This window comes from Aethalodelphis obliquidens, unplaced genomic scaffold (genome assembly GCF_003676395.1).
Source record: "Aethalodelphis obliquidens isolate GAN/ISIS:26980383/991018 unplaced genomic scaffold, ASM367639v1 scaffold50, whole genome shotgun sequence".
NCBI lineage: Eukaryota > Metazoa > Chordata > Mammalia > Artiodactyla > Delphinidae > Aethalodelphis > Aethalodelphis obliquidens.
This window is the reverse complement of record NW_020837994.1, coordinates 14,523,282-14,550,402: the sequence shown is the minus strand read 5'-3', so window position 1 is coordinate 14,550,402 and position 27,121 is coordinate 14,523,282. Positions and strand designations below refer to the sequence as shown.

Here is a 27,121-nt window from a genome sequence, read left to right as displayed (position 1 = left end):
ACAGTGAGGGTGCCACCCTTCCAAATGGAAATTTCCCTCATGAATGCAAATGTTTCTTACAAAAGTGTGTCTCTCCTAGTGGGGTTTTCAGTTTTCTTCCCCCGTCTGCCGTTTCTTAGAAAATAACCAGCTGAAAGTAATTAATATCGCAAAGAGACATACTTGGGGATGGCGAATTCTGCTCCCCTACGCCATCATTACATACTGTGACTGTTGTCTCCCTTACCTCCTAGTAGCCATTGATATTCAAAGCCACTTACTACAATACCCTTGACCAGGAGATACAGGAAGTTACAGCTATATCAGTTAGGATTTGGTGTGGCTGCATATATAAGGGAAATAAAAGTTGTTTAAACAAGGTAAATATGATATACACAGTCCAGAGCTAGTCAGTGATTCCACGGTTAACAGGGACTCAGGCTCCCTGCATTTTTCTCTTCCAAATCCCAAAACATGTTTTCTGACCTTAATGTTACCTTATAGCCCAAGATAACTGCTGGAGCTCTAGCCATCATGTGTATAGTCCAGTCGACAGAAGGAGAAAGCCAGGAAGGGCAAAAAAGGTACTTTCCAAGATGAGTCATTTTCCTTGAAGGAGTTCTCTGCTTACATCTTTCTGGCTAAAACCTATCACATGGCACACCTGACTGCAAAGGTTGCTGGCAAATGTAGCGTTTTAGCTGCATCCTTTACCACCCCAAAGGAAACGGAGATCTGTTGCTGAGGATAAAGGGGAGGATGGCTATTTGCAGGCAGTGAATGATCTCTGCCACATTGCTGAAGTGTCCAGTGCTCCAGATTACTACCTCCTCTCCTATTCACTCAATAAAGCTATCTCAATTCCATTTTAAAAATCTAATTGACAAGAATGATCCTTTGAGAGCAGTGGTTCTCAACTCTGGCTGCAAGTTTAGAAGCACTTAGAGTGCCTTTTAAAAATCCTGATACCCAGGCCAATGAAATCAGAAACTCTGGCACTGAAACCCAGGCCGCAGTACTTTTTTAAAATATCTAAGTGATTCCAGTGTGTTGCCAAGTTTGAGAATCACTGCCCTAATGAAATTTAAAAGGAAGGCACATAACCCAAACGACGCCAAATTTTCATGCTTTTTTGCAGTGGATTCAAGCACCAGTGTTGGTCATCCTTGATGCCTTTGTCTTTCACATATCCCCACATGCATTTAAACAGCCTATATTGCTTCCAATATTTCTCAAACCCCTCTACACCTTTACCTCATCCAAAATCCACACAGCAACCAAAATAATGTTTACAACACACGCACACAAATCTGACCATGTGATTCCTCTTACTCTACATAGATCCCTCCAATGACTTCCCATTGATCTAAGACCCTCTGCCCTGCAAGATCCCCTCCTGCCTACGTTCCAGACTTATCTTAGGCCACTCATCACAATACTGTATGGAACCTCCTTTCATGCCTCCAATGCCCCCTAGCTCTTTCCTTACAATTAATTTCTATTTGCTAAACCTACCAAATCCACAAATTCAGCCAAACCACGACACTTGCATTTGCTAATTCCTGTTGAAGGAGATTTTACTGTTCCCACAGACTGAGTCAGGGTTCATGCTCTACTTCTTCATGGTCCTTATCCCACCTGTAAGTAATTCTATAAAAGTCCCCCTAACCCCCACCAATTTTTTTTTTTTGGAGGGCGGGGAATATGTTCTTCATGATTTTGCTTTCAGAACCTAGAACAGCTCCTGTCACAGAGTATGTATTTGATAATCTAAAGATAAATATTTTATGACTGAATATATGAAGAAAGGAGTCGTATGGGATACTGAGCTTAGAAGGGTAGACTGGACACAAGCTCTAAGGATCATAGGCACCTGCTTACAACTTAGGCACAAATGACCCAAGTCAATATTTCTTCCTTCTTTTTCAATATGTGTCTGTGTCTCTGCAGGTTGTGATTTGATCCCAGTACAGTATCTTCGCTGGGGTGACCCTGAGCCCATTGCAGCTGTGGTGTTTGCCTGCCTCGGCCTGCTAGCCACCCTGTTCGTCACCGCAGTCTTCATCATTTACCGTGATACACCAGTAGTCAAGTCCTCCAGCAGGGAACTCTGCTACATTATCCTTGCTGGCATCTGCCTGGGCTACTTATGTACCTTTTGCCTCATTGCAAAGCCCAAACAGATTTACTGCTACCTTCAGAGAATAGGCATCGGTCTCTCCCCAGCCATGAGCTATTCAGCCCTTGTAACCAAGACCAATCGTATTGCAAGGATCCTGGCTGGCAGCAAGAAGAAGATCTGTACCAAAAAGCCCAGATTCATGAGTGCCTGTGCCCAGCTAGTGATTGCTTTCATTCTCATATGCATCCAGCTGGGCATCATCATCGCCCTCTTTATAATGGAGCCTCCCGACATAATGCACGACTACCCAAGCATTCGAGAAGTCTACCTGATTTGTAACACCACCAACCTAGGAGTTGTCACTCCTCTTGGATACAATGGATTGCTGATTTTGAGCTGTACCTTCTATGCTTTCAAGACCAGAAATGTTCCAGCCAACTTCAACGAGGCCAAGTATATCGCCTTCACAATGTACACCACCTGCATTATATGGCTGGCCTTTGTGCCCATCTACTTCGGCAGCAACTACAAAATCATCACCATGTGTTTCTCAGTCAGCCTCAGCGCCACAGTGGCTCTCGGCTGCATGTTTGTGCCGAAGGTATACATCATCCTGGCCAAACCAGAGAGGAACGTGCGCAGCGCCTTCACCACGTCCACGGTGGTGCGCATGCACGTGGGGGATGGCAAGTCCTCCTCGGCAGCCAGCAGATCCAGCAGCCTGGTCAACCTGTGGAAGAGGAGGGGCTCCTCTGGGGAAACCCTAAGGTAAAAGTTTTGCAGGTGCCTTAGAGCACTGGCCCCTAGGGCGGAATCAGTGGCATTTGTTTCCCAGGCCTTTGAGATGCGAAATACCTGAGTAACTGAAACTAGGGGAGGCAGGGTGCTGGGAAAGGGCTTTGGACGTTTGCACTGAATGGTTTTTATGGAGTTAATTGGGTATGGGCCTGGTGACTTAACCTAAGGCCAGAAACATAAAAGTTGAGATAGAGAAAAAAAAGCAAAGACTTACAACAAAAGGGAAGTGAGGTCAGAAGAACAGGGAGAGCACAGCTAAATCACTGAGGCAAGGCAAGGACCTCGGGGTCCTGAGGGGACAGAGATACACCGTGGACTAAATTCTAATTCACCCGCATAGAACAGAGAAAATTAGTGTTAACAAAGATTATGCTGAGAGCAGAGCACCAAGAGCCTTACACATCTGACTGCACTTACATGTGCCTGAACCTCTCTCAAGCCCAGAAGGACCCTTGACTGCCCATCCCCACAGAGGCACAAGAAATATATAATTTATACTTTCATTCTTTTTTTTTTTTTTTTTTTTTTGTGGTACAAGGGCCTCTCACTGCTGTGGCCTCTCCCGTTGCGGAGCACAGGCTCCGGACGCGTAGGCTCAGTGGCCATGGCTCACGGGCCCAGCTGCTCCACGGCATGTGGGATCTTCCCGGACCGGGGCACGAACCCGTGTCCCCTGCATTGGCAGGCGGACTCTCAACCACTGCGCCACCAGGGAAGCCCTATACTTTCATTCTTAATGGGCAACTTGAACTCTTTGGGACATGTCTAAGTAGCTGAAAGGGGCAAAACAACAAAGGGGCTTTGCATATAACCTTGCTAAACAACCAGCCAGTTTCCCACTTTCTCTGTTGTCCATAGTCTCATCCCATCCAGCAGGGCCAGCGTCCCAGGTAGTAGTTATCGGCCAATTGCCATCTGAAAAGAATCTGAAGCCAACAGCCAATGATATCCCTCCATGTGGAGGACCTTCTTATGTGATAAATGCCCCCTAAGGCACTTCAAAAGGCAATGAGATCATCTTATCAGTGGCTTGAGAACAAATTTGGAGGTATTAAAAAGGCTACATAGATTGTTACTGGGAATAATATTTAAGAAAACACATCAAAAGAGCTAGTCAGAGCATCAGTCTGCAAACTCTATAGAGATTTGAGAATTTTCCTAAAATCTAGACAAATAAGTGGAAGATAAGCGTTTTTCAAATGGAAGATAAATAGCTAAATACTAATCCTTGAACAATTCTCTTATACCATCATTTAGCCTTCCTGAAAAATCCTACTTTCCTATCAGCCCTGATTCTTCAAAGCCTGAATTATGGGTGATGGTAAAGGTACTGTGTCTGCTGAGGACTAAAAAGGACTCATAGGGTACTTGGGAGTTTATCCGCATGACCCAATTCATTTGCATTATTAACATGTATCCTTGCCTCTCTCAATGCTTTTCTGATTCCTATATGCCTCTCATCTCTTTCCACGTACACCGTGCAGGGTATTCAACTAAACTGTAAACCTTGGGAAAAATAACCCCTTCTACTTCCTCAATAAATCCTGGGTATGTCATGGCCTATACATAGAAGACCTTCCATATATCTAACTGCTGGCATATTTTCCATCTGCCTTCGTGACTTCTAAAACATTCTTTTTCTGCAACTTCTGCAAGATAAGCCTTTTATTTTATCCAAGAAAATTTATTTTTTCCAAACTTTTATTTTATCAGCCTCTCTTTAAACTCTCTCTTCAAATAAAATCTTCCAGGGAATCCTGATAGAGAAAACAAACCGGTTGCTGGAGGGATGGAATTGTGAGACTGTGCCTAAACACCCCAAAAACTCACCAGGGCAGGCTCCATGGAGAGAACATGCAGCAATGGTGAAGAGCACTGGCCTTGTAGCCAGCTTGTCCTGAGTTTGAACACCGGCACTACCATTTCTTGTCTCTGAGCCTTGCTTCCTTCATCTGCCAAATTGAGATCATATCACCTACCGCATAGGATTGTCAAGAGTGAAAGAAATAGCGCAAGCACACAGTAGACACTTTATTGGAGGTAGCAGAGTGCAGAGCTGGGCAGCACTGGGATTAAACATCCCAGTTAGCTGGGCAGCATCACTTACTAGCTGTATAACCACAGGCAAATCACTTAACGTCTCTACGCCTCCATTTCCTCCTCTGATGAATGGAGTTAATGAAATACATATTACATACAGTGGTTGTAAGACTAAATAAGTAAATACATGTAAGCGTATGCCACACAATAAGTACTTCTTAAGTGTTTGCTGTTATTATTAACTAAGTTAACAGCTGTCAGTCTTTGTCCATACCTGAAGGTCTCTGTGTCAGGTGTGCAATGAGGAGGATCTTCATAACAAAGAGAGCATCATATAAGGCAGAACAAACCTATACATACATTGATTGTATAGCCTGGGCTTTCTAGAGCATCTCCATTTTTACATTGTCTAGCTTCTAGCCAGACTGTAGAACATACCCTTTGTCCCAATCTAAGCAGGATAAGCTTGGGAGTGGAGGCCTTGTCTACCTTGTTCATCACTGTGCCTCCAGGGCCTAGAAGTACTGAGAAGGGTGCTTGACACACAGAAGACACTCAATAATCATTCATCGGTATGTCTGTTGAATGAATGGACTGGAGAATGTAGTAATGTGGTAGCTACTTTTTGCTTGTCTTCAAGTGTGCACACTACTTCCCCCTAGTGGTTCTACTAACTTTCATAAGATTAAGCCTACAATGATCAGTTGTTTTTGTTTTAATTAATTTTTAGTGGAGTATAGTTGCTTTACAATGTTGTGTTATTTTCTGCTGTACAGCAAAGTGAATCAGTTATACGTATACATATATCCACTCTTTTTTACATTTCCTTCCCATTTAGGTCACCACAGAGCACTGAGTAGAGTTCCCTGTGCTATACAGTTGGTTCTCATTAGTTATTTCTTTTATACATAGTAGTGTATATATGTCAGTCCCAATCTCCCAATTCATCCCACCTCCCCTTTCCCCCTTGGTAACCATAAATTTGTTCTCTACATCTGTAACTCTATTTCTGCTTTGCAAATAAGTTCACCATTTTTTCTAGATTCCACATATAAGCGATATTACACGATATTTGTTTTTCTCTTTCTGACTTACGTCACTCTGTATGACAATCTCTAGGTCCACCTTCGTCTCTGCAAATGGCACTATTTTGTTCCTTTTTATGGCTGAGTAATATTCCCTTGTATATATATGTACCACATCTACTTTATCCATTCCTCTGCTGATGGACATTGAGGTTGCTTCCATGTTCTTAGCTATCATAAATAGTGCTGCAATGAACATCAGCATGCATGCATGAATCCTTTCAAATTATGGTTTTCTCAGGGTATATGCCTAGGAGTGGGATTGCTGGGTCATATGGTAGCTCTATTTTTAGTTTTTTAAGGAACCTCCATACTGTTCTCCACTGTGGCTGTAACAATTTACATTCCCACCAACAGTGTAGGAGGGTTCCCTCTTCTCCACACCCTCCCCAGCATTTATTGTTTGTAGATCTTTTGATAATGGCCATTCTGACCGGTGTGAGGTGATACCTCATTGTAGTTGTGATTTGCATTTCTCTAATAGTTAGTGACGTTGAATAGTTAGTTAGTTGAGCATCTTTTCATGTGTTTGTCGGCCATACGTACGTCTTCTTTGGTGAAGTGTGTACTTAGGTTTTCTGCCCATTTTTTGATTGGGTTGTTTGTTTTTATGATATTGAGCTGCATGAGCTGTTTGTATATCTGGGAGATTAATCCCTTGTCAGTTGCTTCGTCTGCAAATATTTTTTCTGATTCTGAGGGTTGTCTTTTGTATGGCAACACAAAAGACCCCGAATAGCAAAAGCAATCTTGAGAAAGTAGAGCTGGAGGAATCAGGCTCCCTGACTTCAGACTATGCTACAAAGCTACAGTAATCAAGACAGTATGGCACTGGCACAAAATCAGAAATAGAGATCAATTGAACCGTATAGAAAGTCTAGAGATAAACCCACACACCTATCGCCACCTAATCTATGACAAAGGAGGCAAGAATATACAATGGAGAAAGACAGTCTCTTCAGTAAGTTGTGATGGGAAAACTGAACAGCTACATGTAAAAGAATGAAATTAGAACACTCCCTAACACCATACACAAAAATAAACTCAAAATGGATTAGAGACCTAAATGTAAGACTGGACACTATAAAACTCTTAGAGGAAAATATAGGCAGAACACTCTTTGACATAAATCACAGCAAGATCTTTTTCAATCCACCACCTAGAGTAATGAAAATAAAAACAAAAATAAACACATGGGACCTAATTAAACTTACAAGCTTTTGCACAGCAAAGGAAACCATAAACAAAGCCTGCTGTGATCTGTATTACAAATATCCCCTGCACTCCTGTGGTCATCAGTTTCTGCTCAAGATTCCCACCCACTGATCTCATGTTTTGCTATAATTCTAACATTCCTCTAATAACATTAGATTACTATTTTCAACTACTTCATTTCTAATTTAGTAAATAAAAGGGCAGCATAAGCAACAAAATTCACGGGTAATGCCAATAGATACAGGAATTCTTAGGATTTGGGGTCCTATTTTAACTTGTTTTCCCTACAGGGTCATGTAGTTGTTTTTTTGTTTGTTTGTTTTTTGGGGGTTTTTTTGGAAGTTCTTAAACAGAGGGCTTTATTTTTATTTTTTTTTAATACAGCAGGTTCTTATTAGTTATCTATTTTATACATATCAGTGTATACATGTCAATCCCAATCTCCCAATTCATCACACACACCCCACCGCCACTTTCCCCCCTTGGTGTCCATACGTTTGTTCTCTACATCTGTGTCTCTATTTCTGCCCTGCAAACCAGTTCAACTGTACCATTTTTCTAGGTTCCACATACATGAGTTAATATACGATATTTGTTTTTCTCTTTCTGACTTACTTCACTCTGTATGACAGTCTCTAGACCCATCCATGTCTCTAGGGTCATGTAGTTCTTAATGATTGGATTCTGTAGTCAGCACATCTGGGTATTAGAATATGAAAGAAGGTACAGAGGCACCTTTGGCAATTGTTGGCTTTTCTGTATGAGGGCTTGGCAAATGCTGGTCTGTCTATATGATTATGGCTGAGACAGGCTATCCTCTGATTATACAGAGACTTCTTTTTGCCATTAACCAGGATATTCACGCTGGGACCTGCTTCTGATATAGAGAAGAAGAAAGGCTCGAGAAAGCTATAATACCCTTGCATCACATACATCCCATAGCTGCTCCCTGCTTTGAAGCTATAATTCTAAGAAATAGTTAGATCCAAACTAAAATTCCTCTATACCTCCCATGAGCTCTCAAACTAGGTATTCCTTCTCTGTGATCCAAAATCAAGATGTTCAGAACATTGTAGATATAACTGCTTATGTATGGATTTATCTCACCTTTTAGTTCATAGTTTTATAAAGGCCAGTAGGTATCACATTGCCTTTCACACTGGGGCTTAATTAATGGGGAACAAGTGAACTTGAGTGCTCCTAAGATTTTCACATTTTAGTCTAAATTACTTTCATTAGTTGTGCTTCTCAGGCTTGAATTCTGTAATATGCCAATAAGCCTATCTGTTGGGATCTAGAGTGACATTAAATATGTAACCTAGATCTTCGGATGTAGGTCTTTGGGGAGAAGCAGCTGCTCTCTCAGCCTAGCCTGGTTCTGCTTCCATCTGGTGTATGGTGAAGTAGGCTGCTATAAATCCAGATTGGGTTTGGGTCCTGTTTCCGAAAAGGCTTATATATGTCCCTTCCACGTCTCGTGGCAAACGGTGAGGGCTCCATTTTAGGGAGGACACTAATTGCCTAATTTAGAGTGAAAAAGATAATAATAACTTCTGAGGTTATAGTAACTATATTTCCAAAAGTTAGTGCACACTCTGCGTGAATTTGAACAAGGTGCTTCAGTCTGTTTCCTCACCTGTGAAATGGTACATAATAACCCCTGTTGTAAGGAGTAAGTGAATTGATATGTATTAAATGCTTTCTATCAGCACATAGAAAGCACTCAATAAATGGTAGGTAAATCTTTAGAAGTGTGTTCAGCTGCAAGTCAACCTGCTTTTCAGAGATTTACATGACTTGTTTGCCTTTCATTTTCCTCGTGTTACAAGAAATATGCAGATAGTCTGCTCCTGGCGTTCCTCCAGGGCTCAGTGATGCCAGAGCCAACATCTCTGCTATTCTCTAGGCCTTTTACTGATGAATGCACAAGAGCTCCATGCATTGTACCCCTTTATGAGGGAAAACAATAATCTTCTCAGAGTCCCCTACGAATTTGCCTTTATGTCTTATTGGCCCAAACTGTCTCAATATAGCTACCCCTAGCTGCAAGAGAGTATTGGAAAGCATGCATTTAGCTTTTACATCTTCTGAAATGGAGACTGAAAGGAAGCTGTCAAGTGCTTGTTGGATACACCAGTGAATAGTGTCTACCATGGAAAGCGAAGTACCTAGTAGCATTAGTGGCAGTAGTAATATTAACAGAATTGTCTAGTGGTCACAAAATACTGAAAGTAGAAGCAATAATCATTCCCATTTTTCAAATGAGGGGTCTGTGGTCCAGTATGGTTAGAACACCTGTCCATGGTCTCATGACTAGTTAAGTTATGCAGCAGTTTTTAACTCAGGCCTTAGCTTTTTGGCATCGGAGTGGAGCATCTCCCAGAATGTTTTCTTTGGAAAGCGAGTCTGACAAAATTGCTCCTTGAAAAAAAGTGTATTTGGTCAAACAAGCTTGAAGAGACTCTGACTATTCTTTTATTGGAGATAAAAACTGAAAAGTCTTGCAGTGTATAAACCAATCACTCATGTGATTGGTTAATCCTTTTCCATCTTCCCCTAAGCTTACTGAACACAACACTACTTTTTCAAGTAACTCCCTTAACCTGCTGGAGAATTGATACTACAAGGGTGATTCTCTTTGGAAACCATCATCATAGCCAAAAGAGAAGAAAGGTTTCTGGGGGCCTGAAGAATAGTTCATATCTTCAGTGAGAAGGGGGCTAGAAAGAGCCAGTTCCACCTCCGATCTTGGAGAGAGAATCACTTCTGTTCTCTGAGCACCTAAGGGAAGAATAGAGCTAATTCGAACAGGTCTGAGCAGTTTTCTGAGAAGTTAAATAGGCTCACCCTAGAGCACAAAAAAGAAAAGTGCCCGGAGTCAGTCACTCAATTCACTGAAATAGCAAGGGGAGATTTTTATTTAAGAGGGAGTGAGTCACTATAGATTTTTATATAGAGAAACATACTATTTATGCCATCAATGTATAGAGGTCCCTGTGATTCACATTTTGGTTTTAGACACTAATCTTCCAGCACGACATCGTGCAGCGTCAAATCACCGTCAGGCAGATAGCCATGCTTCCGTTTAGGGCCTTCACTTCAGCTGCAAATTGACAAATGAACACAAAACCAGTTCTGACCTAAATAAAGCATTGAATTTGATGAGTCTAAAGTTCTGGCTCTACAACATTCAGAGTTTCCAGGGTCATGGAGCTGAGGTTCTGAGAAGCAGTGGACCTTTTTTTTTTTTTTTTTTTTTGCGGTATGTGGGCCTCTCACTGTTGTGGCCTCTCCCGTTGCGGAGCACAGGCTCCGGATGCGCAGGCTCAGCAGCCATGGCTCACGGGCCCAGCAGCTCCGCGGCATGTGGGATCTTCCCAGACCGGGGCACGAACCTGTGTCCCCTGCAGCGGCAGGCGGACTCTCACCCACTGCGCCACCAGGGAAGCCCAGCAGTGGACCTTTCATGGCTAAATTAATGACAGAGGCCTATAGCCCTAAATTATAAATTTTATCAGAAGGTAAAACCCTCCCCAGGGTTTCTAGTCAGGTGGCAGAAACATTAGCATTGTCTCCACCGTAATTTTAGAAACTATCATTTGCTACTTTTGTTTTAATTAACTAATTAACTTGGCTTTAATTAACATTGTCGTGAAGGCCCACTTAGGCTATTTGCTAAAGCAACTGCTAGTCCTTTCACGTACACTGTCCAAATTACAATTTGCCTGGAATTGGCTCTCTTATGTGAATTCCAATATACCCAACTATTATCAGAGCTTTCATGATTTCCAGTTGCTTAGGTTTCATTAAGTGGTGATTAGTCTCTATGAAGTGATGTTCATGCTATTTCTCCCTCTTTAGAATCCTCTGCCTCTTTCTTCTCTCTCTCCAGATCTTTCTTCTCTTCCAAGGCCCAGGTTCCTCAATGAAGCCCTACGAGATTAAACCATCTCACAGATTTTCCCTCAACTGGACTCAGAACATTTAGCAGACATTCCTCACACCTTCTTCCATGATTATTTATTCACAAATATTTACTGAGAACTGAGCATTCCCAGACACATCCTGGGGATGTGAGGGTTGTTCTGTGTATGTATGCAGTAGTTTCACAACTATCTAATGAGATCTTAAAAGTATTTGGATTAACATATACACACGACTATATATAAAACAGATAACCAACAAGGACCTACTGTATAGCACAGGGAACTCTACTCAATATTTCATAATAACCTATAAGGGAAAAGGATATGAAAAGGAACACACACACACACACACACACACACATAACTGGATCGCTGTGCTGTACACCTGAAACTAACACGATATTGTAAATCAACTATACTTCAATTTAAAAAACATCTCCCTCAATGCCGAGCACAGTGCGGACACACAGCAGTGCTCGTGGATGGATTAGGAATCTGGTGGGCATCAGCTCTTAGGGACCACACTGCCCCCGTGAAAAAGACCACTCAGTTCACTGACTTGAATGCCTAGATTTCAGCTGATAACGCTTTGCTCTAGACATATAAGAAGAAATACATTTTCCTAAAATCAAACCCTGTTTTTGAATCAAGCCTCCGTGAAGAGCCTGCTCTGTGCCAAGCACTGTTATAGGTTCTGTGGATACAGAGATAAATAAAACATAGTCTTTGAGGTGCTTTCGGTCTCCTGAGACAGAATTAAAAACAGGTAAGTTCAATGAAGGGCTACAGGGCCGTGATAGGAGTCTACAGGGAAACAGCGGGGCCTAAAAGTAGCAGCAGTAAATTCTACATGCTGGGAATTAGCAAAACTTTCCAAGGGACCCAGTTCAAATGATAGAAACTATCTAAACATTTTCATCTCTGCTAAGATGTCCTCAGGGCTTCTCTACTGGCTAACACAGGATACAGCCAAACTCTCATTACCTGGCAGGAAAGGCCCCTGGTGGTATAACAACTCCTTTCCTGGCCAGACTTGCATCTAGTCACTCCCTGCTTGACTTTCCATACTGACCCACTCACAATTTTCTTGCTTTCAGGCCTCTATCAAGGTGGCTACTTTGGTATAAAATATACCTGCCCCACTCACCTGCAACTCTCACTTGGCCAACTCCTACCCATCTTCAATATCACTTCTACTGGAAAGCTTGTCCTGACCAGCTGGAACTGCATTAGGTCCCTCTCTTCATGGGACCTAATGAGCATGTGCTTCTCCGTGTAGAGCACTTACCAAGTTTGTTAAAATTACCTGCTTAACTGTAAGTCTCCCTTACCCACGCACATAAGCGCACGTGTGTACACACACACACACACAATACCGTGAATTTACTAGGCACAGGGCCATGTCTTACTCATTTTCTGTGCCATTGGCACCCAACACAGTACCAGACACATAGTCAGCACTCAAAAATACTTGTTAAATTAATGCATGGACAGATGGATAGATATACAAATAATGACGTGTGAGCAATTGATACCCTCGCATTTGACAATGAACAAAGAAGGACTAAAGACAGTGAATAATTATATTTACTGAGCATTTGCTATGGGCCAGGCACTGCTTAAACCTCTTACAAGTATTAACTCTTTTAATCCTCATTTTATAGATGAGGAAACTGAGGCAAGCAGTGGAGCATTTACTTGCTCGAGTCCATACAGAGTAAGTAAAAGACACAGGATTAGAAGAAAGGCAGGCTGGTTTCAGAGCCCGAGCCAGTAACCATTAAACGGATGTTCCCCATTCCAGTTCTTATACATTGTGGCCTGAACTGAGAAAAACTGAGATTGAATGAGTGTGGAGACCGACTCTCCTCCAAGGAGTTTCCCTGAAAACGTCTCCCTGGTTCTTTACTGTACTGTACTTTCTCGGCATGGTCTTACCTTCAGCTGAGCCTGATATGACTTATTTTTATGCTGTATATGAATAACGTACACAGAAGCCTCTGAGATAAAACTTGAACTTTACGGGCTGCCTGAAATCTTTTCTTTGAGTGGCGATATTTAAGTATCTGTATAGATGTTGCTTGTAAGGGGGAAAAAAAAAATCTGACTGACCCACTTTTACTACTTATTATAACTGGGAATTATAAAGATTTACACTACTTTCCTGTATAATAATAATTCTTCTCCTCCCACCCCCCTCCCCCCCTCCTTTGTTCTTCTTCCTGTCCAATCTCATATACAACCTCATGAAATAGGCAAGGAATTCTGATGCTTCCCACCTTGGTCCAGTCCAGTTTAATTCCAACCAGAGGTTCTAAAGTAATCCCTTTACACTGGGAGCACTGCTGAATTCTAGGAATATAAAGATAAATAAGACAAAAACCCTGCCCTTAGGAGCAGCTCACAGAAGAGTGGGGAAGACCGACCCATACACAAATCATTAATTTTTATAGTGTATGAAGTAATAAAGGAAAGAATGCACAGAGGAGGCAGAGGTCACTAAAAAGGGCCCTCTGTCCAATCCGGAAGTTTCAGGAAGGCTTCCTGGAAGGATGACACCAGGGTTGAATCCCAAAGGCTGGAAGATAAGTGAACGACATGAAAACCGAGGGGTACACAGTTCTGGGGAAGAATATGAATGACAGCCCAGAGGTATGATCCAACTGCTGTGTGCAGGGAATTAGAGTGTGTAAAATGTGGGTCAACAGACGACAGGAAATGGGCTGGAGAGGCTGATAGGAAAGAGGTTTAGCCTGAGGACTGTCTGCTGACTCCCTCCCGCTCTCTCGATTCCCTTTCAGTAACCTCTTTGTTTAACACCCACTTTAGATGTCTAATTTCCTCACACTCACAGCCACCGCCCAACAGCAACTTGATGCCTCCCCGCCCATCCCCAAGCAAAACTTAGGTGTCCTCAACCCTTTCTCCCTGCTAGAGAACAGATTCATCTGCGCTTTTAACAATAACAATTATTAGTGACCTGCTCCATCCTTTATGTAGTAAACACTTATTGTGCAACTACCTTGTTACAGAGACTGTGCCAGGTACTCTGATATACATCATCTCATTGGATCACCACACAATATTGTATAATAAAAAGCGTTACCCACATCCACAGGTAAGAAACAATAATAAGTGAGACGTGTAGAGGTTAAGCCACTTTAATTTAGTGCATATTTAATGAGTAGTAAGTTTCAGATTCAAACCCACGTCCACAGGTTTTCATAGCTTTTTTTCACTCTAATATTGCCTTCCTGCAGATTCATTTTCTCAACCATGTATCTCATTTTATAGTTGTTGTTCATAAATAAGGTCACTGTGAATGTACTTCTGCCGCATAAAATATTCATATTTTGATTCTGATTTTACACCCAGGGAAATGACCCCAAAGGTGACCTTTTTTTTTGGTACACAGACAGACCAGTCGAGGTGACATCATAGAACAAGGTAGCCTGTCAGCGCCGATTACGTTCCAAGTCAGCAGAAGTAGCGCGGTATGGGGAAGTGAGCGCGGTCGGCAAGGACGTGGATTCCAGTCCTGGCTGTGCCCCGTCCAAGCTGGGGTCTTAGACAAAGCACGTAACTCTCAGAGCCTCTGGCCGGTGAGGACAATAATACACAGCACGCTCTGCCTTATGCTCACAGGGTCACCATGAGTAGAACACAGAGTATGTCCCACAGTGCAGGTTCATGAGCTGTGATCCGTAATCATGGGGTCATCTCAGCTCCTGCTGACCCCCTACACAGCTCCGGGGGCATAATATGAGGAGGTTCTATAACGTCATTCTTCAGGAAAATTACTGAAATAGAAATATTTGACCTTGGAAATCTGGCCTGAATTACTAGTAAATTACTAGTAAATCACTGCTCTATCCTGGGGCCACTTGCCTTCCAAATTTCCATCATATTCTTAGGTGGTGGGTTAAGAAGTTCCCCTTAAACTCGTTTTCTACAGGGTAGGCTTTCCTCAGAGTTGAAAGGTGATTTGTGGTTTAGCCATTTTTCTCATTCCCCTCGTGGTTTTGGTAGTGCATTTATATTTCTTCACGAAAAAACTTTTTGACTTTTAACTTGACCTAGAATATACGGCTCCATTTTACCTGATGTATAGAAAGGAGATGGCGAATCACTGTGGTAATATTTATACAGAATGTAACACGAAGCTCTCTTTGGTGAGGCAAGTGTGTGCTCACGTTGTTCACTTATGTTTAACCAAAAAAAAAAAAAAGGAATAGATGGAAAGAATCACACCATCCCTCACGTGCACAAGCTTGCTGCCCCACCTGGCTCTGAGGCAACACAACGGATACCCAGCATGGTGGGAGCTGCCAGAGAACCATGACTCTCTCTGTTGAGCTAAAATGGCACAGCCAAAAATGCAAACGAATAACACTGTTTTCTCTAATTTGTTATTCATGTGGCTTTTTTAGTTGGAGAGGAAAAGAGAGACCATGACTTGGTAAACAAACAGATCTGTCACTGACCTTGCTCTTCCGCGAAACAAACAATAACTGAAAACAAAGCGTGGTAAACCTAATGAGGCTCTCAGGGAGGATAAGGAAAATTACAACCCACATTTGTTAAGCAGGTCCCAACTACCTGTGACAGGTAATATTCATATTGATGTATGTGCTGCCGACACAGGCCTCACACTTTGAGAACCGCAAATTTCCATATTCTAAGCTCACAACAACCATGTGAATTAGATATTCTTCTTCTTCTCTGCTTCAAAAGTGAGACAACTGAAGAACAGAGAGGTTAACTGATCTGTCCAAGACTGCACAGCTGTTAAGGGAAACAGGTGGGATTCAAACCCAAGGTCCTCTGAGTCTAAACACCGTGTTTTTTCCATAACAGCATGACTGATAAGCTCTAAAGGGGATATATCAAGTGGCTGATGGTCCCTCCTTCCTGTTTGCCCCATATTAGGACTTCGGCTCCGTGGGCTCATTAAACTCTAGGGCATGGCCTGCCCATTATCTTACCTAGGGATAAGATAATAACACTGCTATTACAGGAGGCTTGCTGTTGGTTGGATTATTAAGCATACTTTCCACTCTCTGCGCATCTAGTGTCGGAGATGACTCTAAAATGTTCTTCCACCCTCTTCCCTTTTGGCTGTGGGGCATACACATCTGCCTCCCTGAAGCCAACATCCAATCAGATCAGCCACCATTCCTCTGCACTCAGGTCCAAATACACAACTGCATCAGTGCCAAATGAGAGGGCGTGGTTAACTCACAGGAGATGTGAAAAGGCCTTGGGATATGAATTGGCCAGAATTTCAGAATGTGGTCCTCACATAAAATTGCCATAAGAACAAAAGCAAGAGCAACCAAGCAAAGACACTTTCTTTAGTCTTAGACGGCATGGATAGAACAAAGGAGGTAATGGAGTGGTACAGTATCAGCATGGATGTCCTCTGTGGTGCGCAGAATAATGACTCCCCAGCATGGTAACATCCCACTTGCTGGAACCTATGAGGATGTTCCCTTCCATGACAAAGGGACTTTGAGGATGTGCCTATGTTAGGGATCTTGAGAAGAGATTATCCTGGATTATTTAAGTCGGCCCAGCGGAATCACAAGGGCCCTTATAAGAAGGAGGCAGGGATATCAGTCAGAGAGATCTGAGGATGCTGTTCTGCTGACTTAGAAGATAGAGGGAGGGTCTAGAGGTCCAGGCAGCCGCTGGGAGTTAGAAAAGGCAAGGAAATGGACTGTCCCCTAGAGCTTCAGAAGGTATGAGGCCCTGCTAACACCATGATCTTAGCCCAGGGAAAGCCATGTTGGACTCCTGATCTACAGAACTGTGAAATGATAAATTTGTATTGTTTTAAGTCACTGAGTTTGTGGTCACTCATTACAGGAGCAATGGAAAACAAACACCCTCGGTAAGATCTGGAGAACAAATACTGACCACAGCACTCCCAAAAAGATATCTTGCCTCAGGCAGAAAGAGAGGAGACTTTGGCTTTCTCCACACAAAACTCCTGTGAGGTTCCATGACATTCTCAGAGGTTTTACTCTGGTCAAATGTGACTCACTCTCTCTCTCTCTCTCTCACTCACATACACACACACGCACGCACGCACGCACGCACGCACGCACGCACTCCACCAGAGATCACTGAGGCAAGAACATTTCTTTATTCATCCCGAGGCTGCATCCGAGCAGGAACTCAGGAAACTGTCATTGTGGTCGCACAGGAGAGAAAAAGGAGATCAAGCCCTACCGAGGCCCTACTTTCGCTCCTCAAAGTATAAAAGGGCCCCACTGTGCTACACCATCCATCTCAACTTCTCCCTAGGTTCTGTCCTGTCCACTTCACTCTGGATCCTACCAGAGTCCTGGTCAGAAACTGAGGGAAGCAGGGCCCACTTGACTCACTGGCGAGAGTCTGGCACACCGGAGAGCGTGTTCTGACTCAGACAGACACGTTGGGACATTGTGGGAGTTGGGGGACGGGGGTGGGGAGGAAGGAGCATCTGAGGGAAATGAGAGAGAACCTGAGTTCAAAGTGAACTGCGGACACGTCCCTCAGGGGCCATCCAGCCACTGGGTACAGCCAAGTGTGAGGCCAATCGCTGAAGAATGGTCCAGGGCAAAAGGAGGCTTTTCTCCTCCAGGCACAGAGCTAGTGGCTGCCATCACAGCACAACGAGAACCAAATGCTCCGGTCCAAATGGACTAGCAAGCACTGTTCTCTTTCGATAGTTAACTAATGAAAATATAAGAAAAAATTCGATTTCAACCTCCACTCACAACAGGAGTCTAATTTTAGGACTTGTTTTAATCTAAAGGATGTTGGAAATATCTGATGATACTTGAGAAAAACTGAGCAAACTGACTTCAGTGAAGAACTTGCAAAGACACATCAGCAGAATGTTAATGTGCCGAATGGGAGCTCAGCAGATGCAGACTTCTGATGTCTTGCCTGTCTCTTTCACTTGCAAACTCCAAATCCCTGCATCAAAGCACAGGTTATCTAATTTCCCCTTGGATATTTCCAGAGGCTTTCATTTAATTGTAGTCACTGTGCAGATACTGCATTGTGACTGCTTCTCTGGGGAGAACGGTGCCAGACAGAGAGCGACCTGTGGGCTGAGACAGAGAGCGACCTGTGGGCTGAAAGGACCAGACAGCCTTTCAACTCCAGGGCATTTCTAACCATCCTCAGTGATGCTAGTGAAGGCCCAGACTCTCCCCTTCTTTCCTCCTTTCCTTGTCCCACAACCCTCGTCCCCACCCCCCAGCAGTCAGCGGACTAGGTCCCTCTCCTGCCACCAGGTGGCAGGCGGGGGTCTCTAGGCATCTCCGGTGGTAGATAGACAGCGTTTCGGTTCTAGATGCCCTCAGCTTGTGCAGCAGTGAGAGAGGACTGCCACTGTGGGCCTGTACAGAACTTGATGCACGCAGCCGGAGGCAAACTTCTGCAGAAGCAGCGCTAACAGTAGATGCACTGATTCCCAGCTGTACCAACTGAATAAGACTCCTAATACAAACTTGCTGGTTTTCTCAAGGTTGTTGAGCTCACATTTGCACTCCTATAAAAATGGTATGGCATATAAAAGCTGAGAAAAAGCAGTATTATTCCCTAGAGTGTGGATGCTAGATTTTTATAACATACATCTTATTCTCATACATCATAGAGGAGCCTTGCCTACATATTCTCCCACCACTCACTTTTGCCACCAGAAATGCCTTTCAAATCCAATAGGTCATGTTCCCAGTGTTCAGTCTTCAGGAATCAAACTGACTACTATCAAGATCTTCCATTTACTGAGGATACACCAAGTGTCCATGAGTGCTATTTATTTAAGCCAATTCCTTTCTTCCAACAACCCTGTTCAAAACTGTCATTGTGCCCCTTATACTGATGAGGATTAGAGAGATGAAGACACTTGCCCAAAGTGGTGAGTGGCTAACCGAGGGTTTGAACTCAACTGTTGCAGTTAAGAACTTTAGCCTTAAAACGCACTAAAACTTAAGGCTTTCTCTAAAGCTTGACCTTCGGAAGCAGAAGCCAGTCTTCCCTGTCACATGCTTAGTCACATCATTTCTGGAGAGGAACAAAGCATGATAACGGGGCAGGTAGCCTTTCACTTCAGTGAAAATTAATGAGTTAGATTCTGCAGCATGTTATATCTGGGGCTCAGTGCAAGTGAGGTGGGGCTGGGGTCTGCTGGTGGGAGGGGGATGAGAAAGGACACCGAGGATGGGGTCAGGCAGTCACTGCTTCTGGATTTAAAATCAAGCTTGTAGGCACTCCCGCCAAAAGTTTAAACAGGCAGAACCTAAAAAAGAGAAGGGGAAATACAGGGTGTAGGAAAAGGATAACCCCAGGGATGATGCTGCTGACGACAGCTTACTTTTATTGAACATTTACAATGTTTCAGGCACTATTATCAGCGCCTCATAAACATTCACTGAATCCTTAAGACAACCCTGTGAAGTAGGTAACATTAGCAGCGTCATGTTATAAATGAGGGAATTGAGAGACAGCGCGGTAAAGCCAACTGCCCGAGGACAGATCCCTGGAAAGGATCTGGACCTTGAATCCTAATCCAAGCAGTCCACGGCCTTCACTGTCAGAAATTATAAGCACTAAGACTGTATTTGAAAGGGTAGTAAAGAGTTTGTATGTAGGAATCAACAAAAGGTCAGGACTGAGAAAGACTTGAGAAAGTGTCATCATCACTGTAATTTGATTTAGGCTGGATATCTTCCTGTTTAACTTCCTCGACAAACGAAATGATTATTCGTTGCCCCATTTTCTTTTGTTAACCGCTTCCCTTACTGCTTTCTCTTTCTGTGAGTCTTAGAGCCACTGTCTGCCACACCCCACTGAGTTATAATCCAGTTACGGCCCAAAGCCAATCTGGCTTGGTCATCAGAACAAGAAAACATGAGAAGGACATTTCAGTTTCTTGGCTAAAACGTCTGCATAAGGCAGACAGCACTGACTTGAACTAAACTGCTCCAGGAATGGGATATGTCTCGTAAAGGCAGATTCAGATTGAATATATGGTTTCATTTTTCTCAGTTATGATTTATTTTTTATGATTTCTTTTTATTCCCTTTCTTCAAATGAAGACTATTTCTAAAGTTGCCAATTTAAAACTGCTTGAGATGGTGAAGGTTTCTTTTAAAAGTGATTAGATACAGTTAAAATTCACCAGACATTTCTTAAGCTTTACGCAAATATTTAAGTCAAATTTTTAGAATTAAATGTATTTGACATCCTGGATAATTACAACATCTAAGAGACAGAAGTCATCAGAGGAAAGTATTATTTTGACCAAGAAATTAAATAATGATTTCATCATCACTTGTGAAAGTGCTAAGTGAAAGAACTTGTCAGAAACTATGTACAATTCTCATTGCCTTAAAAATGGGTCTGTTGTACTATCTCAGAGTATATATTTCTGCAACTTAAGACTTGGTCCTAGTTTTAATACTTCATACTTATTGCCCCAACAGCAAGTTTGGAATTACCTTGCATATAAAACAAAAAAATCGACGTTGAATAAAATGAAAACTTCTCAAAAAAAAAAAAAAAGAAGTTATCATTGAAGGCTCTTCTTCCTCTGATATTTCCTCTCTGGATAAAAGCTACACCTTCAACCTACTTGCCCAACCCTGTGTCATTCCTGACTCTTCACTTTCCTCAACCATTTTCTCTACTTATTTTACCTTATCTTTTGCATTCTCAATGATAGTACCCTGGATCAGGACCCCGTCACCTATTGTCTGAACTACTGACAAAATGTCCTAAATCTCTATTATTGATGTACACCCTGTCCCAACAGCTGCCAGAGTGATCTTCCTAAAGTTCAAATTTGATCGCACAACCCAGCCTTCAAATTAGTAGGTATACATGCCTTAAAATATAAAAATCATAAACTCTTTCACATGGCTCACAAAGCCCTTTAAGACCTGGCTCTTGAAGACTTGACCTTCTCAACCTGAGGCCTGGCCACCAATCCGCTCCACCAATCCGCCAACGTTCCCCCCTGACATATTACGTATGCTAGCGATGCCAGCCTGCACGTAGTTCCCCAAATATTCCACGCCTCAGCCATTTCCTTGTTTGTCATACTCCTGCTGTATATATTCTATTCTTTCTGTCTCTACTAATATCTGCATTTATCTGCCATCCTTTTACCTAGAAAACACCTTCTTACCCTCCAATTCCTAACCCAAATATAACACCTCTTTTATAAACTGTATTTCCCCTGGACTTTCTGGATCTCCTGACAGAACTCCATATAGAACTGTTCAAGTTGTATGACAGTGTCAGTTTGTGTCTTTCTCCCTGGTAGACCGTAAGTTTCTTGTAGGCATTACCTTCTATGTCTCCATCACCGGCAACTAACACAGTGCCTTTTTAAAGAAGCTCTCCAGTAAATATGTGTTGCGTGAGCAGCAAAAATTCACTTCTCTAGTCTCTGGTGAAGACCTAGTCCCTTCCCTAATGGTGAATCAGCACTCAATGGTAGTTCATTCTGCAAGAGAATAAGTCAACTTTTCAAGTCTTGCTCTACCACTGCCTAACAATATACCATTTAAATGTATTTCTGAAAAGAAAAAATGTATTTCTGTCTCTCACTGGGCATGTAGAAAGCAAATGCTAAGAAGATTCAGATCTGGTGGGTTATAGTATTACGAATGGTATGTTTCAGGTGTTTAATTTTGGGGAAGAGAAATGCTTTGAAATGATTAATTAGTTTGGCTCTGCAATAATTGAAGTATATTTGTGGAACTATAAAAGGCTATGTCTGGATGATTTTGATGAATTGAATCTAAAACGCTCCCTTTGTATAATGAACTGATATTCTTGAATGCTGCGATTACAGTGAATTTTAATTTGCATGTGATGTTAGTGGTCTCATTTGTCACTACTTGAATTTAAATGTTTTTGATTAACTGATATAAATTGTTGGAGGGTGGGGTAAACTAAGCATTTTTTTTCAAAGTTCTGTTTCCAGAAATGTTCCTTTTATTTGCATTAGCCCTGCTTGGCCTAGCTACACCATATCTGGGGCATGCGAGTCATATCTCTTGCAGAACATACCAGAAAAGAGTATGGCTCAGGCATAATTCTGTGAGTTAACTATTCCTTCTCCTCCCTCAAATCTAGTAATCTAGTTTCCCTTAGTAAAGATGGAATATCCTTTTCTCTAATTTCTTGGCTAAAATAAGTTCTCTACCTTTCCTGAGCCATTTGCCCTGCCCCCATTTGTCTGGCATTCCTCCCAAAAACTCCTAACACATACCACATCCAAGAAGAGAACAAGCTCCTTCAATGTGCTCTTTGATCTTACGTGTAATATGTTATTTAATTTGTACAGATTCTGAGAGATGAAATAATTTTTCTAAGATTGTATACTTCGCTTGGGACTGAGCTGATCTGACCCCATGACTCCGGGCGACTCCTCATGCCCGCTGCACTCTGCCCTGTTATATCCTCCATTACCCCTTGGCTGGAAAAAAATTCCTGTCGGTCTGCAAAGGGAGAATCAGTTATAGAATTTCAACTCTCAGTGATATACTAAAGAAACTCACAAAGGAGGTAACATTGAAAAGAAAGATAAGTAGGAGTGTTTGAGTTGCTTAGGTGGGGGAAGAGGTTCCAGCAAGAGATAACAGACACAGAGGTTCAGAGTTCAGGGCCACTTCCTGTCTCCTAGCTGTCTGCGTTCACTAAGGTCAATCCATGGTCTCTGGCTCCTTTCTCCTTGTGTTCTCTTCTTTGGAGAACTCAGCCGTCATTGTACTTTCAAGTCTCAAATATTCTTCCTTGAGTTCTAGTTTTGACTATCCAAATGACAATCCGATAGTTCCATCTTCACACCTGGCATCCTCTCAACATCAACACATCCAAAAATCACTCTTTTATAGATTCTTCTATAATGGTTTGTTTTCTCTGTGTTTCTGTTAAATGTAATAAGTGCTACTTCCCACCGTCAAAAAGTTAGCCGTGCTTAATTTGTCCTTGTCCTTAACTTGAACATATTTAATTAGAGATTAGATGCTATTGAGACATTACATGCTATTTTAAATGTTTTTTAAAACATTTTTATCCTCATTTTTATTTCCACGACTGCTATACAATCCAATACCTTATCTCTGTACACCTGAATTATTGCAATAGTGATAAACCCAATACATTGGACCAGCTCAAAACCAGTCGGCACCTCCTCAGTTCCCACACGTTGAAAAATACACTCCTGACGATTCAAAGCTCTTCAGAATGTCTTCAGGTTATCTTTCTTACCTTTTCAACCTTACTTCGTTCTCCTGAGCTTTAATTTTCTGCATAGATCAAGCTGCTTCACACATGGACCCCAAACACTCCTTGTACACTGCTGCTTCTACAGATTATTTACTGACCATGAAATTAATTCGTCCTCACTCTTCTTACCTGATCCACCTTATGCCATTTAGAAAGCCATTATTCACCATCTAGTCCACAGAAGCTCTAAACATATATAGCCCATTATTAATGACTTCACCATTCACTTAGATGGAGATATGTATGTGTTTGAGTGTGTGTGTCTGTGTGTGTATATGTGTATATATATATGAGATAGAGGCCCTTTAAGTTATTATAATGTGTGTGATTTCTTATCTCTGTAATAAAAATTTTTAATTTCTTCCATACCTTCAATCTTTATGAATTCCCCACAGTACACAGAAAAATTCTGTCTAGTTTTGAATGCTATCGTTTTTATACAGACATCTTTCTAAAAGGAAGAAAGTTTTATTTAGACAAATTACCACCAAACTGCATTACGTTAACTATTCTACTGCAATAAAAAAGTACTAATACATAATACATTATATATATTTCATATATATATGTGTGTGTATGTATATATATATACATATATATATATGTATGGTCCCATTGAAAATAAAGCAAAAGTTATGTGACAGAGGACTTGGAATACATTTCAATACCCTAACTTTGTTCACCACTACACCCAGCAATTATTCACTGAGAATGTGCTGTGTACCAGGATCTGTTCTCTCTTTGAGGATAAAGTGGTAATGAAAACAAAATCTCAACCCTCACAGAACTTCAACCGCAGTCAGAAAGAATGACAATAAAAAGTAAACAAATGCATAATACAACTCCATATAGGTATAACTGCTATTAAAATAACGAAGAAAGGTGAAGAACTAGAGTGGGCTGGATAGGGAGTGATTTTAGACATTTTTAGTTATGGTGTCATGACAGCCTCCCTGAAGAAGTTGAACAGAGAGCAGAATGAAGAGAGAAAATAAGATACGTAAAGATCGGAGAGGTGGAGGGTAAGTGTTCCAGGCAGAGGGAACAGCAAGTGAAAAGATTTGGAGGAGGGAATCAGATTGTCATTTTAGGGGACAAGCAAAGTCCACTGTGCATGGAATAAAATAAGGTGAGAGGATGGTAAGAGAAAATTGTAGATGGGCACTTGGAGATCCGATGAGGTGAGGTACAGATTTTGTACTTTGTCCTGAATATGATGGGAAGCTTTGGCAGCTTCGAGAAGTTACATGATGAGATTAATATGTTAAAGAGATCCCTCTGGTTTACACAGATAGAATAGAACATGGAGTGGAAAGAAGAGAAGGGAGAAATCAGCTAGAAGACCATGGGGATGGGCTAGGTAAGAGATTATGATGGTTTCAAGTAGAAAGTTTAATGATAGGACTTAATCATTGTTATGTTGTATGTGAAGGAAAGAGAAAAACTACAGATAAAGATGAACCCTAGGTTTTTGGCCCGTATAAATGGGAGAATTGGGACCTGTGTAATTCAGACTCGGGGAGGAGAAGCTTGAAGGATAAAATCAAGTGTGAAGTTTTGGAGATGTTAATACTATGCCCCATGAAATCAGCGAAGAAGTCCAGGAGAGACATTAAAATAAAAGGGCTGCGGGAGCCATTCGCATTTGACGATAATCAGACTAAATGAGCAGAAATTTGGGACCAAAGATGGTAAGGGAAAGGAGAGAAAGTCTGAAGAAAAATGAGCTCCGTTTTGGAATTGTTAAACATGAAAATCCTAAGAGACATCTAAGTGAACAAATCCAAGAAGCTGCTAGAAAAACTGGCCTGCAAATCCAAAGAGTTTGGTGGTTGAAGTACAGTTTGGAAAAGCAGAGGGCAGAGCCCACGGACTAGAGAAAGGAAAGTCTGATTAATAGACAAAGAATTCCTGAATATTAGTATTAAGTACATCTGAGACCTAGATACAAGTGATAACACAAAAGAAAAAAGAATGACCCATACGTGAAGGAGTGATCAATAGTTCCGATGTTAGAGAGAAGTCAAATTAGATAAAGTTAAGAGTCATCACCACTGGACATGGTAACCAGATATTGGTTTGGGCTTTAACAAAAAAAAAAAAAAAAACAAACAAAAAAAAACTGAGGCCCCCAATCTTCTTTTTTATAAAAAAAAAAAATTTATTTATTTGTTTATTTGGCTTCATTAGGTCTTTGTTGCTGTGCACAGGCTTTCTCTAGTTGCAGTGAGCGGGGGCTATGCTTTGGTGTGGTACACGGGCTTCTCATTGCAGTTCCTTCACTTGTTGCGGAGCACAGGCTCTAGGCATGCAGGCTTCAGTAAGTTGTGGCACGCAGGCTCAGTAGTTGTGGTGTATGGGCTTAGTTGCTTCACGGCATGTGGGATCTTCCCAGACCAGGGCTCGAACCCGTGTCCCCTGCACTGGCAGGCAGATTCTTAACCACTGCGCCACCAGAGAAGTCCGAGGCCCCAACTCTTTGAGGAAGTTCGTTATATCACAGAGGCCCAAGCAAAGATGGAAATCATCCTTCATTTATCAGGTAGAACACTCTCATTAGTCGGATGCTGGATTCCATAGAATAAACTTTGACATAATATGCAAACTAGCAAAATGCAGGTGGGATACTCACAACTGAGGATCCTCTCGGTACCAAAAGCACTGATATCCCATGGCAACCTCCTCAAAACCTCCACTTGTGGTGGGTTTCTGTTCTTGCCAGCCTCCTTGCTTGCTTATGCCCCAGGTTCATATTCCTAAACCCATTATACTAGACAGCCACAAGTTTATAAACTGGGGGCTGCACGAGCAGGCATAGGAGCCTTGGGGGTTGGCAGCCCTGCCATAAGCCCAGCAATCCCAACTGTGCTGCCAAGTGCCGATCAAACTGGGTCCCGAGAAGTATGTGATGAACAAGGCCCCCTAGAGGGCAGCAGAGACCCGCAGGAGGGGGCAGAAATGCCAAAAAGGGGTTCCGGGGCAGTTTCACTAAAGGAGACACAAGCGAGCAATACACACTTTTATGGAGAATGGAATCAAAATTAAACGTAGTGAATGAAAGGGAGTCGGTAATACAAGAGGTAGAAAGATGTAAGCTGTATACAGACAAGATAAACAAGTTAGAAAGAGGAAAATTGGGCAGACGTGAGTCATAGGAAAGCAAGGTTCTCTACTCAGTGATGTTTATTATCCAAACAACAATAATAATTAGGTACTCTTTGCTGAGAATCTATTATTCATCATGTTGTCTGCTAAGCTAGTTGATAGTTTAGGCACTAGAGATATAAAGATGAATACAATACCTTCCTTCCCCTAGATAACTCCCCTCCTCTTAGTAGAGCCAGAGATGTAAGGAAATAATGTCAGTAGAGAGTTGCAGGAGGTTTAAGTCTTTGTAGGGGGGTCTGCAGGGGCACAGAAAAGGAAACAGTTACATAAGAGGGGAAGGGAAAGGCCTCAAAGAAAGGATAACATGATGGTATGGCTCCTGGCTGTCATGTTTCTTTCTGTAGGTCTTCCCTGAAATAATCCATCTTTTTTTCTCATTCATTTATTCTTTCATTCAGCACATTTCTTCATTGAGCCCTACCAGGCTCCAGTCACTGTTGTGGGCATTGAGACCCAGATGTAGTCTCTGCCCTGGCATTAAGCGGCAAGGC

General features: G+C 42.1%; 1 protein-coding gene and 1 long non-coding RNA gene across 3 annotated transcripts in view; one reads left to right on the top strand and one right to left on the bottom strand.

Annotated features, from left to right (window-relative positions):
• GRM5 (glutamate metabotropic receptor 5) overlaps positions 1 to 27,121 on the top strand; it is a 559,718-nt gene that overhangs the window by 496,160 nt on the left and 36,437 nt on the right. For both annotated transcript variants that reach the window (XM_027083628.1, XM_027083629.1), the window contains exon 8: positions 1,930 to 2,869. In XM_027083628.1, coding sequence (XP_026939429.1) covers positions 1,930 to 2,869 — 940 coding nt within the window. The remainder of the gene's footprint in view (positions 1 to 1,929; positions 2,870 to 27,121) is intronic.
• The window catches only part of LOC113607869 (uncharacterized), a 44,436-nt gene continuing 31,694 nt past the window's right edge, over positions 14,380 to 27,121 (bottom strand). Inside the window, exon 4 of the long non-coding RNA XR_003428126.1 lies at positions 14,380 to 14,965. This is a non-coding gene — a long non-coding RNA (uncharacterized LOC113607869). The remainder of the gene's footprint in view (positions 14,966 to 27,121) is intronic.